The sequence below is a fragment of the Nomascus leucogenys genome, chromosome 22a (assembly GCF_006542625.1).
Source record: "Nomascus leucogenys isolate Asia chromosome 22a, Asia_NLE_v1, whole genome shotgun sequence".
Taxonomy (NCBI): Eukaryota; Metazoa; Chordata; class Mammalia; order Primates; family Hylobatidae; genus Nomascus; species Nomascus leucogenys.
The window spans coordinates 29,149,760-29,164,134 of NC_044402.1; the positions used below are offsets into that span (position 1 = coordinate 29,149,760).

The following is a 14,375-nucleotide window of genomic DNA, read 5'->3' on the forward strand; positions in this document are numbered from 1 at the left end:
CTGTGACAGGCAGCCCAATTCAGAGATGTGATTTGGAGAAAATGTGCGTCTTAGAACTGATGAAATATGGCACTCCTCAATCTCCTTTCAAGGCCCCTCCTATGCTCCTTCTGTTCAGCAGGGTCCCTCAACCCTTCTCCTTCTAAAGAGCTTTCTCTAGAACACCAGTTCTCAAATTTGAGCTTGAATGAAGCTCACCTGAAGGGCTAAATCAGATTGCTGGGCCTTGTCCCCCAGTCTCAGATTCAGTAGGTCTGGCGTGGGGCCCAAAATTTGCATTTCTAACAAGCTCCCAGGTGTAGCCTTTGCTGCTGGCCTGAGGGCCACACTTTGAGAACCACAGCCTTAGAGGATCTCCTTAGACTTAAAACCCCACTCAAGATTTTGCTTCTGGGCTGTAATTCCAAACTCTCCAGGGTCTCTGTGAACTGATCAAACTCAGTATGTCCAAAACTTTATCCATTATCTCATGCTCCTTCCCACCCTGACTCCCCCAGCTGATGAAATTGTTCCTTCTGGGTATTTATGTTTTCCCCCAATGGCCTTGCCATCTCCCTAGTAGCCTAAATTAGAAATCTAAGAGTCCTCCTTCCCTTAGCATCCACAATCCAGTCACTATCCTTTTAATACTGAATCCACCTTTTTTTTTGGAGACACAGTCTCACTCTGTTGCCTAGGCTGGAGTGCAATGGCCCGATCTCGGCTCACTACAACCTCTGCCTCCCAGGTTCCAGCGATTCTCCAGCCTCAGCCTCCCAAGCAGCTGGGATTATAGGTGTGTGCCGCCACGCCTGGCTAATTTTTGTATTTTTAGTATAGACAGGGTTTCACCATGTTGGTCAGGCTGGTCTCAAACTCCTGACCTCAAGTGATCCGCCCGCCTAGGCCTCCCAAAGTGCTGGGATTATAGGCGTGAGCCACCATGCCCGGCCTGAATCCACTTTTGAAAGTTCCTCAAGCCTAACTTCTCCTTCTAGCCCTTTTGCCCCGATCTTGGTTTGGACAGCCCTAACTGCACTGTTAAAATTGCTTCCTGTGGCTAGAGGCCGTGGTTCACACCTGTAATCTCAGCACTTTGGGAGGCCAAGGCAGGCGAATCATGAGGTCAGGAGTTTAAGACCAGCCTGGCCAACAGAGTGAATCCCCCTTTGTACTTAAAATACAAAAATTAGCCAGGTGTGGTGGCATGCACCTGTAGTGCCAGCTACTTGGGAGGCTGAGGCATGAGAATCACTTGAACCAGGAGGCGGAGGTTGCAGTGACCCAAGACCATGACATCGCACTCCAGCCTGGGTGACAGGGTGAGACTCCATCTCGGGAAAAAAAAAAAATTGCTTCCTGCTGGGCGCAGTGGCTCACGCCTGTAATCCCTGCACTTTGGGAGGCCAAGGCAGGAGGGTCATGAGGTCAGGAGTTCAAGATCAGCCTGGCCAACACAGTGAAACTCTGTCTCTACTAAAAATACAAAAAAAAAAAAAAAATTAGCTGGGCGTGGTGGCGCACACCTGTAATCCCAGCTGCTGGGGAGGCTGAGGCAGGAGAATCGCTTGAACCCAGGAGAATCTGCAGTGAACCGAGATTGCACCACTGCATTCCAGCCTGGGCAACATAGCAAGACTCTGTCTCAAAAATAAATAAATAAAATAAAATTGCTTCCTTACTGGGCTCCCAGTCCCTAGCCTCTCCTGCTTCCACATCATCGTTCCAATTGTTGCCTGAATTATCTTGCTGAAAGGAGATCTGATTAATTAATTCCCTGCTCAGAAGTCTTCAATGACTTCCCATTGCCAAGCATAACTAACAAAACAAATACTATTTATTTCATATGCCAGGCACTCAGTTACACCCTCACATGCATGTCTCATTTCATTTTTGCAATAACACTGTAGGGGCAGGAACTATTCACATTTTCTGATACGGACATTAAGGCTCAGAAAAGCTAAGTCACTTGCCCAAGGTGATACAACTAAGAAATTGTGAAGCTGAGATTCTAAGCCTGGTTAAATAGCCCTCAGATCTTCAATATGACTCCTTACTTACTGTTCCTTACCATGACCTGTGAAGCCCAGTGCAGTCCAGTCCCATGCTGTTTTCCCAGCCCATCATCCACCACTGAGCCCCCTCCTCTCTTGCTGCCAAGCGTGTTTACCTTCCACTTCTGAGAAAGTATCCCTTCTTCCAGGAAGCCCTCCCTGCCCTCCAGAAGGTATGAACCTTCTCTGGACTCTATGTGTCACCTAAGTCACAGGCTGACCACATTCTGACTTGCATCCTGGCTGTGTCTCCAAAAAGAGGAATTGTGATTTGTTCTGTCATTTGCCAGTGCCCTGCAGATAGCTAACATTTTGTGGGTTTAATGGACTCTTCTTGTATAGATGAGGAAACTGAGGCCAGAGGAACTCAGTCCTTGCTTGCCCAAGGTCAGCCAGTTGGCTAGTGACTGGGCCGGGACCAGCACCTAGTCCCTGACTCCTGCCCACTCCTGCCCTTGTCTCTGCACCCCTGTCTTGTGTCTCCCGGGATCTGGGATCCAGATCCGCCAGCTGCATTCTCCAGGACAAAAGACCTGGAGGCGACCCAAGGTGGAATAACCCATCAATCACCCCCCTTCCCCTCTCTTAGGGGAGTTTTCTTCCAAGCCTGCATCTGGGCCCCAGGTGAATGGAGGAAGCACTGTGCCAGGCCTCTTTCTTACTTGTTCCTTCTTGTTTTAAGTTACAGACCCAGGAATTGCTCAAAGGACTCCCAGTGGCCTGTGTGAAGTTGGCCATCTACCCTGGGAACTCAAGGAGGAGTGCAGACTGGCTTTACCTAATTGCACAGCCCCTCATGGCCATGTATCATATGTTAGTCAATGGCTGCTACTCTACCTAGAAAAAAATCCAAGTGCACCCCTCACCATGGCCCCTAGACTTTGCCCATCCTCTCCAGCCCCTTCCACTTTGCCTTTGCTCACTGACACTAGCCATGCTGGCCCTCCTGTTGTCCTGAAACACACTGGCTTTTTCCTCTGCCTGGAACGCTGGTCCCAGGATTCCTTGATAAGCTTCGGCTTCCTTTAAAAGTCACGTAATTAGCACAACCTCCCCTAATCCTCCTTCTAAATGAGACCCCCCTTTCTCAATCACTCTCTCGTCTCATCATTGTTTTTTCTCCTTCATAACACCTGTCTCAGTCTGTCACCATGTTCATTATTTATCATATTTATTGTCAACTTTCCCCCTTACAATGCAAGCCCACTAGGGTGGGGGCCATAGGACTGCTTGTGCCCAGGAGTTCGAGACCAGTGTAGGCAACATAGAGAGACTTCGCTTTACAATTTTTTTTTTTAAATAAATTAGCTGGGCATGGTGGTGCATGCCTGTAATCCCAGCTCCTCAGAAGGCTGAGGCAGGAGCCCAGGAGTTTGAGGCTGCAGTAAGCCATGATCATGTCTCTGCGCTGAGCCTAGGCAACAGAGCAAGACCTTGTCCCAAGAACCAAAAAGAAAAAAAAAAAAAGAAAAAAGAGAAAATTGCTTATGATTTGAGTCTTTACAAGTTCTCACATCAGAGGTGCTCTTAAGTCAATCACTTTCTACTGAACAACAATCTACAATTTGGGAAGACACATGGCCCTAAGAAGACCTCAATCAATGCTACTTGCCTGAGTGAATCACTAACAAAGGGAGTAAATAAAAATAAAAATTTTTTCTTCTTTTTTTTTGAGACTGAGTCTTGCTCCGTCACCCAGGCTGGAGTGCAGTGTGTGATCTTGCCTCACTGCAACTTCCGCCTCCCAGGTTCAAACAATTCTTGTACCTCAGCCTCCCAAGTAGCTGGCATTACAGGCATGCACCACCATGCCAAGCTAAGTTTTGTATTTTTAGTAAAGATGGGGTTTCGCCATGTTGGCCAGCTCCTGGCCTCAAGTGATCCACCCACCTCGGCCTCCCAAAATGCTGGGATTACAGGCATGAGCCACCATGCCTGGCCTGGGAGTAAAGAAATTTAACACAAATTTAGTTATTCCCAGGAAAATAATCTTACAAGTGTTGGGTGTCAAAAGCAGTATGTACCTGATACATTGTAGATATCCTGATCATAAGTCAACACAAATAAAAAAAGAACTCCCCTTACGGTGTAGGACGTATACTTATGGCTTAAAATAAAAAAAAAAATGTAGGGATAGCAGCACATACATTCTCATAAAATTTCAATTAACTGATGGAAATGAAGGCAGCACACTGAAACACTGTTAAATGACTCAAAAAACTCCAGAGAAAAAAACAAAGACATTTGTATCAAAGATTCATTTGATAAGCCTTCCTTCACAAAATATGTGTAGAAAAACAACTTTTCAAAAATAATATATTGCTTTACATAAGGTAATTTAAAATATACAAGTGTAACTAAATAATATATTGTTATAAGCAGACATCTGACTATTTTACCTAGATCCCTTAAAGTTTACACATATGCAAACTGGCCCAACTTTTTCAGTTTGTCCTCCCTGGGAAATGGGAGATCACTTTGTTTGGGGATTGCATTGCATTCGGACAGACTGAGAACCTCCTACTTGCCAGGTACTGTGAGAGGACATGGGGTTAAGTGAAAATCAAAGTAAATGTGGGCTGGGAGCGGTGGCTCACGTCTGTAATCCCAGCACTTTGGGAGGATGAGGCTGGCAGATCACTTGAGACCAGGAGTTTGAGAGCAGCCTGGCCAACATGGTGAAAACCTGTCTCTACTAAAAAAAAAATACAAAATTAGCCAGGCATGGTGGTGGGCGCCTGTAATCCCAGCTATCTGGGAGGTTGAGGCAGAAGAATCACTTGGACCTGGGAGGCGGAGGTTGCAGTGAGCCGAGATTGCGTCATTGCACTCCAGCCTGGGCAACAAGAGGGAGACTCGGTCTCAAAAAAAAAAAAAAAAAAAAAGTAAGTAAATGTAACCCTGTGCCTTAGGAGCTTGCAATCTTCTTGGGGTATCAGACAAAAAAAATGGCAATAACCATACAGTGGGATAAGAGTGGCATGATGGGTGAGTCTTTTCAGGGCATCCAGGAGGAATGAGAGGAGAGAATCAGAGAAGGCTTCTTGGAGGAAATGCCCACTAACTGGAGACCTGAGGGACACAAGCTGGGAGTAGAGATTGGGAGTAGGTGCAACAGAGAGAAGAGTATATGCAAAGTCTAGAAATTGAAAGCATGGAATAAAATCTGGGAACTAGAAAACAGAGCAATCAGGGTGACCACAGCATGCAAAAGAGAGTGGCATGAGACGTGGGGCAATCCCAGAGGGCGTCCTCGGCCATGTTCTGGAGCTTCAATTCTCCCCACAAGAAAGAAGGGAGACATGGTCAGGTGTGTGTTCAGGCTGGGAACGGCCAAGCCTGGCGGCAGGGAGAACAGGTAGGAAGCGGTGGGAGTCAGTGGTGGCCTGCGCTGAAGCAGGGGAAGGAAGACAAGCTGCTGGGTCAAGTGATCTGAAGGAGGGAGAATGAACAGGACTTGGCCACTGGGATGTTAGTTTGGGGTGGGGGGTGGGGGGGCGGTGGGCACTGGGACTGGAAGCGGAGTTAAAGGTAAGACCCAGGTGTCTGGCTTGAACATGGAGGGCTGATGCAGGCACTGTATTGGGAACACAAGGAGAAATGGTGATGGAAGGAAAACCGCTTCTGTTTAAGACTTCGTGCAACTGGGGTGCTTCTGGGACATCCAAGTGGAAATGTTCATTAGGTATGAAAGGAATGGAGCTTGGGGAAGAGGATGACAGCAAGACCTATGGAATTAGCCTTCATCCTGATTTGAGACAACTGAAGCCATGGATATGAGAAGGAAGATGCTGGGCACAGAAGCTGGGTCAAGAACTGAGAGGAGGAAAAGAGGAAGAACCAGGAAGCTGAAGGTAGAGGAGATATATATTTTACAAGATTGGAGATGCTAGAGATAGTTGAATGCTAATGGAAGGAAGGAAGGAAGGAAGGAAGGAAGGAAACTTTAGAAAATGAGCAGGGGAAGACAAAGGAGAGGAGGTAATAGGCGAGAGGGTCTCAGGAGGAGGGAAAGAGGTAGGATTCAAAGCCAGAGAAGAGCTGAGCCTGGGGTAGGAGACATCTCTTCCAGCAGCGAGTGAGTTGCAAGAAATAGCTGCGGAATCAGTGAACGGAATCAGCTGCAGACATGGAAGAGAGTGCATCAGTTTGGCGGCAGGAAGCTGAGGGAGTTCTACTTTCTCAATAAAACGGGGCAGAGTCATTGCTGAGAGAGACACAGGGTGACAGGGTCAAGGTTATTACAAAGGTTTTCATTACGGTGGAGTCAGTGTCATTTAGCCCTAAGTCCCAGAAGCAGCTGACTTTTCCAGCCACAGAAAGCGGCTCCATCTCTCATATGCACTCCTATTGCCTAAATTCAGGAACCTGATGTATAAGCTCAGGGATGCGGTGCAAAGAGAGCACACATACAAGGAGAAATTGATCTGTCTGCCTGACCTGCAAATTCACTCCTTGCAGAAGACCTGCAGGGGAACTAGATCCTAACCAGAAAGATATTAATCAGATAAACGGAATGTTTAATCACATCAGGCTGTCCCTAGGCTAAGACTCCCTTTTCTAGGAGCGGTGGCTTTGCCTAAGTATGTCTGTTTTTTCTATGCCTCCAGGGCTGGCCAATCCTTGTTAATTGGCATTTTTTTCTTTAGATATGCGAGTAAATGCAATCAGGTTGGGGTCTATCTCTTCTGACTTGGAGCCATTCTGTTCCTTCAGGAAGGTGCCTTCATCTGACTATGAGCTCATCTATTCTCAGTGAGTGTCCTCATAGCCCCCAGCGACAAAAAAAAAAAAAAACAAACACCTCCCTTTCATAGCATACAATTGGGCAGGGTTGGAATAAACACTAACATGCACTACCAGGAGCTGATTATAGGTCTCTGAGAGCCAGGGGACTGAATCTCCCTAGTTCAATGTAGTGCAGAGGAGAGTTTCAGGTTTTGTGGATCAGGCCGTCTCTATTGCAACTATTCAGCTCTGCTGTTGTAACGCTCAAGCAGCCACAGACAATATGCAAACAAATAGGTGTGGCTGTGTTCCAACAAAACTTGATTTATACAACCAAGGGTGGCTGGTTTACAGGCTGTAGTTTGCCCATCTTCCCCCTCTTCCCTCCCACCCCCATTGTACTACCAGCCAAGCACATAGTGAGGGCTCAATAAAGATTGGTGGGTTGGGCGCAGTGGCCCATGCCTGTAATCCCAACACTTTGGGAGGTTGAGGTGGGTGGATCACTTGAGATCAAGAGTTGGAGACCAGCCTGGCCAACATGGTGAAACCCCGTCTCTACTGAAAATACAAAAATTAGCTGGGTGTGGTGGTGCATGCCTGTAATCCCAGCTATCTTGGGAGGTTACGGCAGGAGAATTGCTTGAGCCTGGGAGGTGGAGATTGCAGTGAGCCAGGATCTCTCCACTGAACGCCAGCCTGGGCAACAAAGTGAGACTCTGTCTCAAAAAAAAAAAAAAAAAAAAAATTGGTGGAGAAGGAATGACTCGGTCTTAGTCTTTCTCCCTAAATCTATCATGACATCTTTGTTTCTGCAAAATTTCTTCCCATATTAGTACAACCATTGGATTGAGCAGAAGGAAGTGATCTAAGGAAGAGGTAGGGTGTGAGGTAACACGATTAACATGATTTTCAGAGCTTTTCTTTACTTTCTTTCTTTCTTTTCTTTTTCTTTTCTTTTTTTTTTTGAGATGGAGTTTCACTCTCGTTGCCCAGGCTGGAGTGCAATGGCAAGATCTCACTGCAACCTCTGCCTCCTGGGTTCAAGCAATTCTCCTGTCTCAGCTTCTTGAGTAGCTGGGATTACAGGCATGCGCCATCACGCCCGGCTAATTTTTGTATTTTTTAGTAGAGACAGGGTTTCATCCTGTTGGCCAGGCTGGTCCTGAATGCCTGATCTTAGGTAATCCACCTGCCTTGGCCTCCCAAAGTGCCGGGATTATAGGCGTGAGCCACCGCGCCCGGCCGCTTTTTTTTTTTTTTTTTTTTTAAGAAACTCCAGCTCTGTTGCCCAGGCTGGAGTGTAGTGGCAGGATCATAGCTCACTGCAGCCTCCAAACTCCTGGGCTCAAGCAATCCTCCCACTTCAGCCTCCCAGGAAGCTAGGATTACAGGCACGAGCCACCAAACCCAGCTAATTTTTTAAAAATTTATTGTAGAGATGGGGGTCTTGCTTTGTTACACAGGCTGGGTTGGGCTGGAACTCCTGGCTTCAAGGGATCCTCCTGCCTCAGCCTCCCAAAGTGCTGCCATTTACAGGCAGGAGCCACCACACGTGGCCCACTTTTCAGAGCTTTCCAAGCATTTACAGGCACTCGTGAATGGCTCATTCCATGACTTAAGCCCTCTGTCCACATAATAGGACTTTTTAAAAAAATGGCCTGAAATTAGGTGCTTAGGAGACTATGTCCTGGTTTGGAGCACAGTGCTACGCCTGTAGACTCACGGGCACTAAGCAGTAGATTGCAGCTGCTTGGGCCAGGCGCAGTGGCTCCTCCCTCTAATCCCAAGCACTCTGAGAGGCTGAGGCGGGAGAATTGCTTGAGGCCAGGAGTTTGGGATCAGCCTGGGCAACATAGCAAGGCCTCATCTCTACAAAAACAAAACAAAAAAAACCACAACAGATTCCAGCTTCTTAGGGACAGAACCACGTCCCTTTCTCTCCTGTTCCCCCTCTGCACCTTACTCAGAGAGGGACTCAAAGAACACTCACTGACTTCTGAGTTTGTCTCTGTGGTTGTCCAATTCTGGGTCATTTTTCTCCTCTCTGTACTTTTCCTAGTTTTCCAGATTTTCTACAGTTGCTACGTTTAGAAACAACAAAATCTGGCGGGGTGTGGTGGCTCATGCCTATAATCCCAGCACTTTGGGAGGCTGAGGTGGGAGGATCACTTGAGGTCAGGAGTTCGAGACCAGCCTGGCCAACATGACGAAACCCCGTCTCTACTAAAAATACAAAAATTAGTTGGGCGTGTTGGTGCATGCTTATAATCCCAGCTTCTTGGAAGCTGAGCTGGGAGGTGGAGGTTGCAGTGAGCCGAGACTGCTGCACTCCAGCCTGGGCAACAGAGCAAGACTCTGTCTCAAAAAAACAAACAAACAACAACAACAAAACCTAAATCTTTGTTAGAGCAAAACCAAAGAGTTAATAAAATAACCAGAGCAGTCTGTCAGCCTTGAGTTTACTTTTCCCTGTCCTGAATATAAACCTCTTTCTGGTTACGAACTTGAAACTCTCCTTGTAGAAAGAGAAGAGGCTGTAGCAGTTCAGTTCCAACTGCACAAATGCTGCTGTTTGTCTTTTGTCTTCTACGGAGAGATCATTATCCTATTCACGGTAGCAGGTAATTAAGACTATTTACAAATCTTTCATGTGGCCTCCTGACTTGCTGAGAACATTCGCAGACACCTGGGCCTCTGTCAAGCATGCAATAGGATTTCTGAGTTTACACACATTAACCTCTGCTTTCAAAAAATGTGATTCAAAACTCTCCAGCCCGTCTAAGAACAACATGGTGAGAAGAAAATGTGACTGTCTTCTAACAAGCAATTCTTCAAAAACTGACCTCAAAGAGTCTAAAATAATGGCAACCTCTCCAAGACCGCCTTCCAATTTAGAAAGAAAAATGTTATCTCGGTAACTTCAGTTGACTTAAACATTTTATGTTTGTCAAATATCTAATGATTTGTGTAAAAACCATCAGACTGGAGGTTCTTATTCTTGGCTAAGGCAAGAGACAGCATCACCATGCAGTGCTTTTCAAATACAGAGATCCCAGGGCCTTCCCCCAAACTGAGACTCAGGGTGTATAAAGCAGGCAGAGACCAGGGTGCGTTCATTTTTATGTCCTGGAGGCCAGCACAGTGCCTGATACAGATGATGCTCAAAACATATTTGCTTGACAAAGATGGTAAAGGGGTCCTTCTTGGATAGTTAAGAAAACTGAGGTCTGGGGTTTCAGGAAAACTTGCTCTACTGTTTTGCACTGCTAGAATTTTTTATCTTTTTTTTTTTTTTAAAGGGCTCATTTAAGAAATAAATCAATTTATGACCTGGCGCGGTGGCTCATGCCTGTAATCCCAGCACTTTGGGAGGCTGAGGCGGGTGGATCACTTGAGGTCAGGAGTTTGAGAGCAGCCTAGCCAACATGGTGAAACCACATCTCTACTAAAAACACAAAAAATTAGCCGGGTGCTGTGGCCAGCACCTGTAATCCCAGCTACTTGGGAGGCTGAGGCAGGAGAATCACTTGAACCCAGGAGGTGGAGGTTGTGGTAAGCCAAGATCACACTATTGCACTCCAGCCTGGGTGACAGAGTGAGACTCGAAAAAGAAAAGAAAAAAGAAATTTATAACTAAAATAGCTAAAATAATCTGAGTCCTGTTAGATCAAAACAATTATTGTTTTATTTAAATATATGTAGATTACAAAAGCTTATTCTATAAGATAAATGTGTCTGTTGTTTTCATAATATGTCTTAAATTATATTGTTAAAGTGAAAATAATAATCGCAAACATTTGTTTGGCACTTACTAGGTGCTAGGCAATATTCTAAGTGCTTTATATATATTAACTCACGTAAGCTTCTTAACAGCTCTATGACATAGGAACAATATCTCACTTTTTATTTTTATTTTTAAAATTTTTATATATTTATTTATTTTTGAGATGGGTTTTTGCTCTGTTGCCCAGGCTGGAGTGCAGTGGTGCCATCTCGGCTCACTGCACCCTCTGCCTCCTGGGTTTAAGTGATTCTCCTCCCTCAGCCTCCCAAGCAGCTGGGATTACAGGCACCTGCCACCATGCCTGGCTAATTCTTGTATTTTTAGTAGACACAGGGTTTCACCATGTTGGCCAGGCTGGTCTGGAACTCCTGACCCCAAGTGATCCACCCTCCTCGGCTTCCTGAAATGCTGGGATTACAGGCGTGAGCCACCATGCCCAGCTGATATCTCACGTTTTAGATGAAGTAACTGAAGCACAGAGAGAAACAGGCAGCATGCCCAAGGTGCAGCTATAAGGGGACGATGGAACTCTCTGACCAGGAGCCCTGGTGGTAGCCAATGCACCACACCATCTCAGCTCATATGTGGAAGTGGAAATATATCCAATCCTAATGTTCTCAATTGGTTTCATAAATAGATTGCCATCTGAAGAAACTTAAACACATAAATATTTGTTGAATAAACAGAATCATCCCGGGGAAGCTTAGCCTGCCTCTTCTAAAAGGGAAATGAATAGGGTGGGTACATTCTGGGGACAGCGAGGCAGGGCCCTGGAGAGGGATCTGACGCAGGGGCAGGATGGGTGGTTCCTGGGTGTTCTCCTGTCTGGTCTGCAGTTTCTGTGCCAGTGGGATGGCACCAGCTCATCGCAGTGATCTGCATGAGTAGGGATTTTGTCTGTCCTATCACCAGCACCTACAGCCTGGCTTGGTGCTTAGTAGGTGCTCAACAGATGCTTGACTAACTGAATGAAAGTGCTCTACCCAGGGCCTGATGCAATTAACAGTCACAGCTATCGGCCAGGCATGGTGGCTCAGGCCTGTAATCCCAGCACTTTGGGAGGCCAAAGTGGGCCCAAGTGGATCATATGAGCCCAGGTGTTCGAGATCAGCCTGGGCAACATGGTGAGACCCCATCTCTATTAAAAATAAAATTAACTGCGTGTGGTGACGTGCACCAGCGGTCCCAGCGGTCTCTCTCTGCCATGAATTTGATAACAGCCCTGTGGGGGCAGGCCCACCATTCTCCCCAATTTATTCTCCCCAATTCACCTCATGGTGACTTTACAGAGCGACCCACCAGGGTTCTTGCACTCCTTTGTCAGAGTGATTCACTCTAGTACGCACAGAAAGAGGCTGCCACCCATGGCCATTGGAATGTGACTCAGCTGATATGTAAATGTATTGAAAAAAAGCTTATGGGCGTGGTGGCAGCCACTGTAATTCTAGCTACTTGAGAAGCTGAGGTGGTAGGATGGCTTGAGCCCAGGAATTCAAGGCTGCAGTATGCAATAATTGTGCCTGTGAATAGCCACTGCACTCCAGCCTGGGCAACATAGCAAGACCCTTATCTCTCTCTCTTTTTGAGATGGAGTCTCACTCTGTCACCCAGGTCCGAGTGCAGTGGCCCAATCTTGGCTCACTGAAACCTCCGCCTTCTGGGTTCAAGCGATTCTCCTGTCTCAGCCTCCCTAGTAGCTGAGATTACAGGCATGTGACACCACACCTGGCTGATTTTTTGTTTGTTTGTTTTTTGGTATTTTTAGTAGAGACGGGGTTTCACCATGTTGGCCAGGCTAGTCTTGAACTTCTGACCTCAAGGCCCACCTTGGCCTCCCAAAGTGCTGGGATTACAGATGTGAGCCAGTGTGCCTGGTCCAAGACTCTCATCGAAAGAAAGAAAGAGAGAGAGAGAGAGAAAGAAAAAGAAAGAAAGAGAGAGAGAGAGGAAGGAAGGAAGGAGGAAGGAAGAAAGGAAGGAAGGAAAGAAAGAAAGAAGGAAAGAAAGAAAGAAGGAAAGAAAGAAAGAAAGAAAGAAAGAAAGAAAGAAAGAAAGAAAGAAAGAAAGAAAGAAAGAAAGAAAGAAAGAAAATACAGGTCTTAAAAGATAGGTCAAACTGGGATCCAGACAGGATGGGTTGAGAGAGAGAGAGAGAGAGGAAGGGAAGAAGGGAGGAAGGAAGGAAGGAAGGTAGGTCTTAAAAAATAGGTCAAACTGGGATCCAGACAGGGTGAGTTCCTGTCCTGATTCCAACAGGTCTGAGTCTTCTACAATGAGAAAATACTCACATATTATTATATTAATTATTGTTTTGAGGCAGAGTCTTGCTCTGTCTTCCAGGCTGGAGGGCAGTGGTGCCATCACAGGTCACTGCAGCCTCAGACTCTTGGGTTCAAATGATCCTCCCTCCTCAGCCTCCCAAGTAGCTGGGACTAGCGGTGTGTGCCATGCATTAATTTAAAAAAATAATAACAATGACGGGGTCTTACTGTGTTGTCCAGGCTGGTCTCAACTCCTGGCCTTGAGCTATCCTCTGGCCTTGGCCTCCCAAAGTGCTGGGATTACAGGCATGAGTCACCATGTCTGGCGTTTTACTTGTATAAGTAAGACAAAAACAAGGTGAGGGACGCTTTCTATGTCCCATAAGTCTGGAATTGCAGGGCAAATTATGTTATATTTTTCCCCCGCACAAAATAAACTTTTTGAGGGACACACATTTGACAGTGTACTCCATACCAGTGAGAAGCACCCAGGATTTGGCATTCCTGTGGATTTTCTTTTGGTTTTCTGGGGCTCTGCATGGGGAAACTGAGTGGGTGGGGAACGCATGTCATCTCAACAACAGCCTTGCAGCTGTCCAGTCTCCGAACGAGAAGCCCTGAGCAAGGGAAAAGGCGCCCCACAGAAGTACCGCTCCAACAGCGCCCAGAATTGGCAGTCTCTGGGAATTCCCAGGGCTTCTGTCAGACCCGCAGGCAGGGCTGCCACCCCCAACCCTGCGCCCAGGCTCCACGAGGCCCACCACGCACCTTGGATGGTCCTCTTGAAGAAGGCCTTGCAAGCCTCGCAGGAGGCCACGCCGTAGTGGTAGCCAGAGGCAATGTCCCCGCACACGAGGCACAGGCGCTTGGGGATGGCGTTGAGCATGTACTCGCACTTGATGGCCGAGTCCTCCATGATGCCGCTGGCACAGTCCTCGTAGCTCTTGCGGCATGGGGTGCCTCCCAGCCCGGCGCCTGCAAACATGGGTGGCGAGTCCAGACCGCTGGCGTGGGTGCCCAGGGCCAGGCCAAAGCCGCCGCTGGCGTCGGACGAGCCACTGGGGCTGTGGTGGCTGAGGGCATCGATGCCCGAGGACGGGCTGGACGGCTCAGTCTTGATGAAGGAGCCGCAGCTGGAGCCCAGGTGCCTGTCGTCCGACGACATCCTGTTCAGCAGCCTGTGGACACAAATTGGGAAGTCAGCCCCAGCAAGGTGCGGTGGGTGTGGCGGGCGGGTCCAGCCCCGCAGGTAGGGTGGCTGGGAAGGGCTCTATGCTAAGGCTTTGGTGCGATAAAACAATGGTGGGGAAGGTCAACCGGTCTCCCCTCGGCACAGCTGGGAGCAAGTTTCTGGCATTACCTCCAGAACCTTAGGAGGCCTCAAAGAAACTTTATTTTGATCAATAAACTTCAGCGGACCAGGTGTGGTGGCTCACACCTGTAAATCCCAGCACTTTGGGAGGCTGAGCCGGGAGGATCATTGCTTGAAGCTAGGAGTTTGAGACCAGCCTGGGCAACATAGGGAGACCCCATCTGTTTAAAAAAAAAAATTAGCCTGGCATGATG

General features: G+C 47.4%; 1 protein-coding gene across 1 annotated transcript in view; it reads right to left on the reverse strand.

Moving 5' to 3' along the window:
• ESRRB (estrogen related receptor beta) overlaps positions 1-13,974 on the reverse strand; it is a 64,258-nt gene extending 50,284 nt beyond the window's left edge. Inside the window, 1 exon segment of the mRNA XM_030804309.1 lies at positions 13,578-13,974. Coding sequence (XP_030660169.1) covers positions 13,578-13,974 — 397 coding nt within the window.
• Between the last annotated feature and the right edge of the window lie 401 nt (positions 13,975-14,375).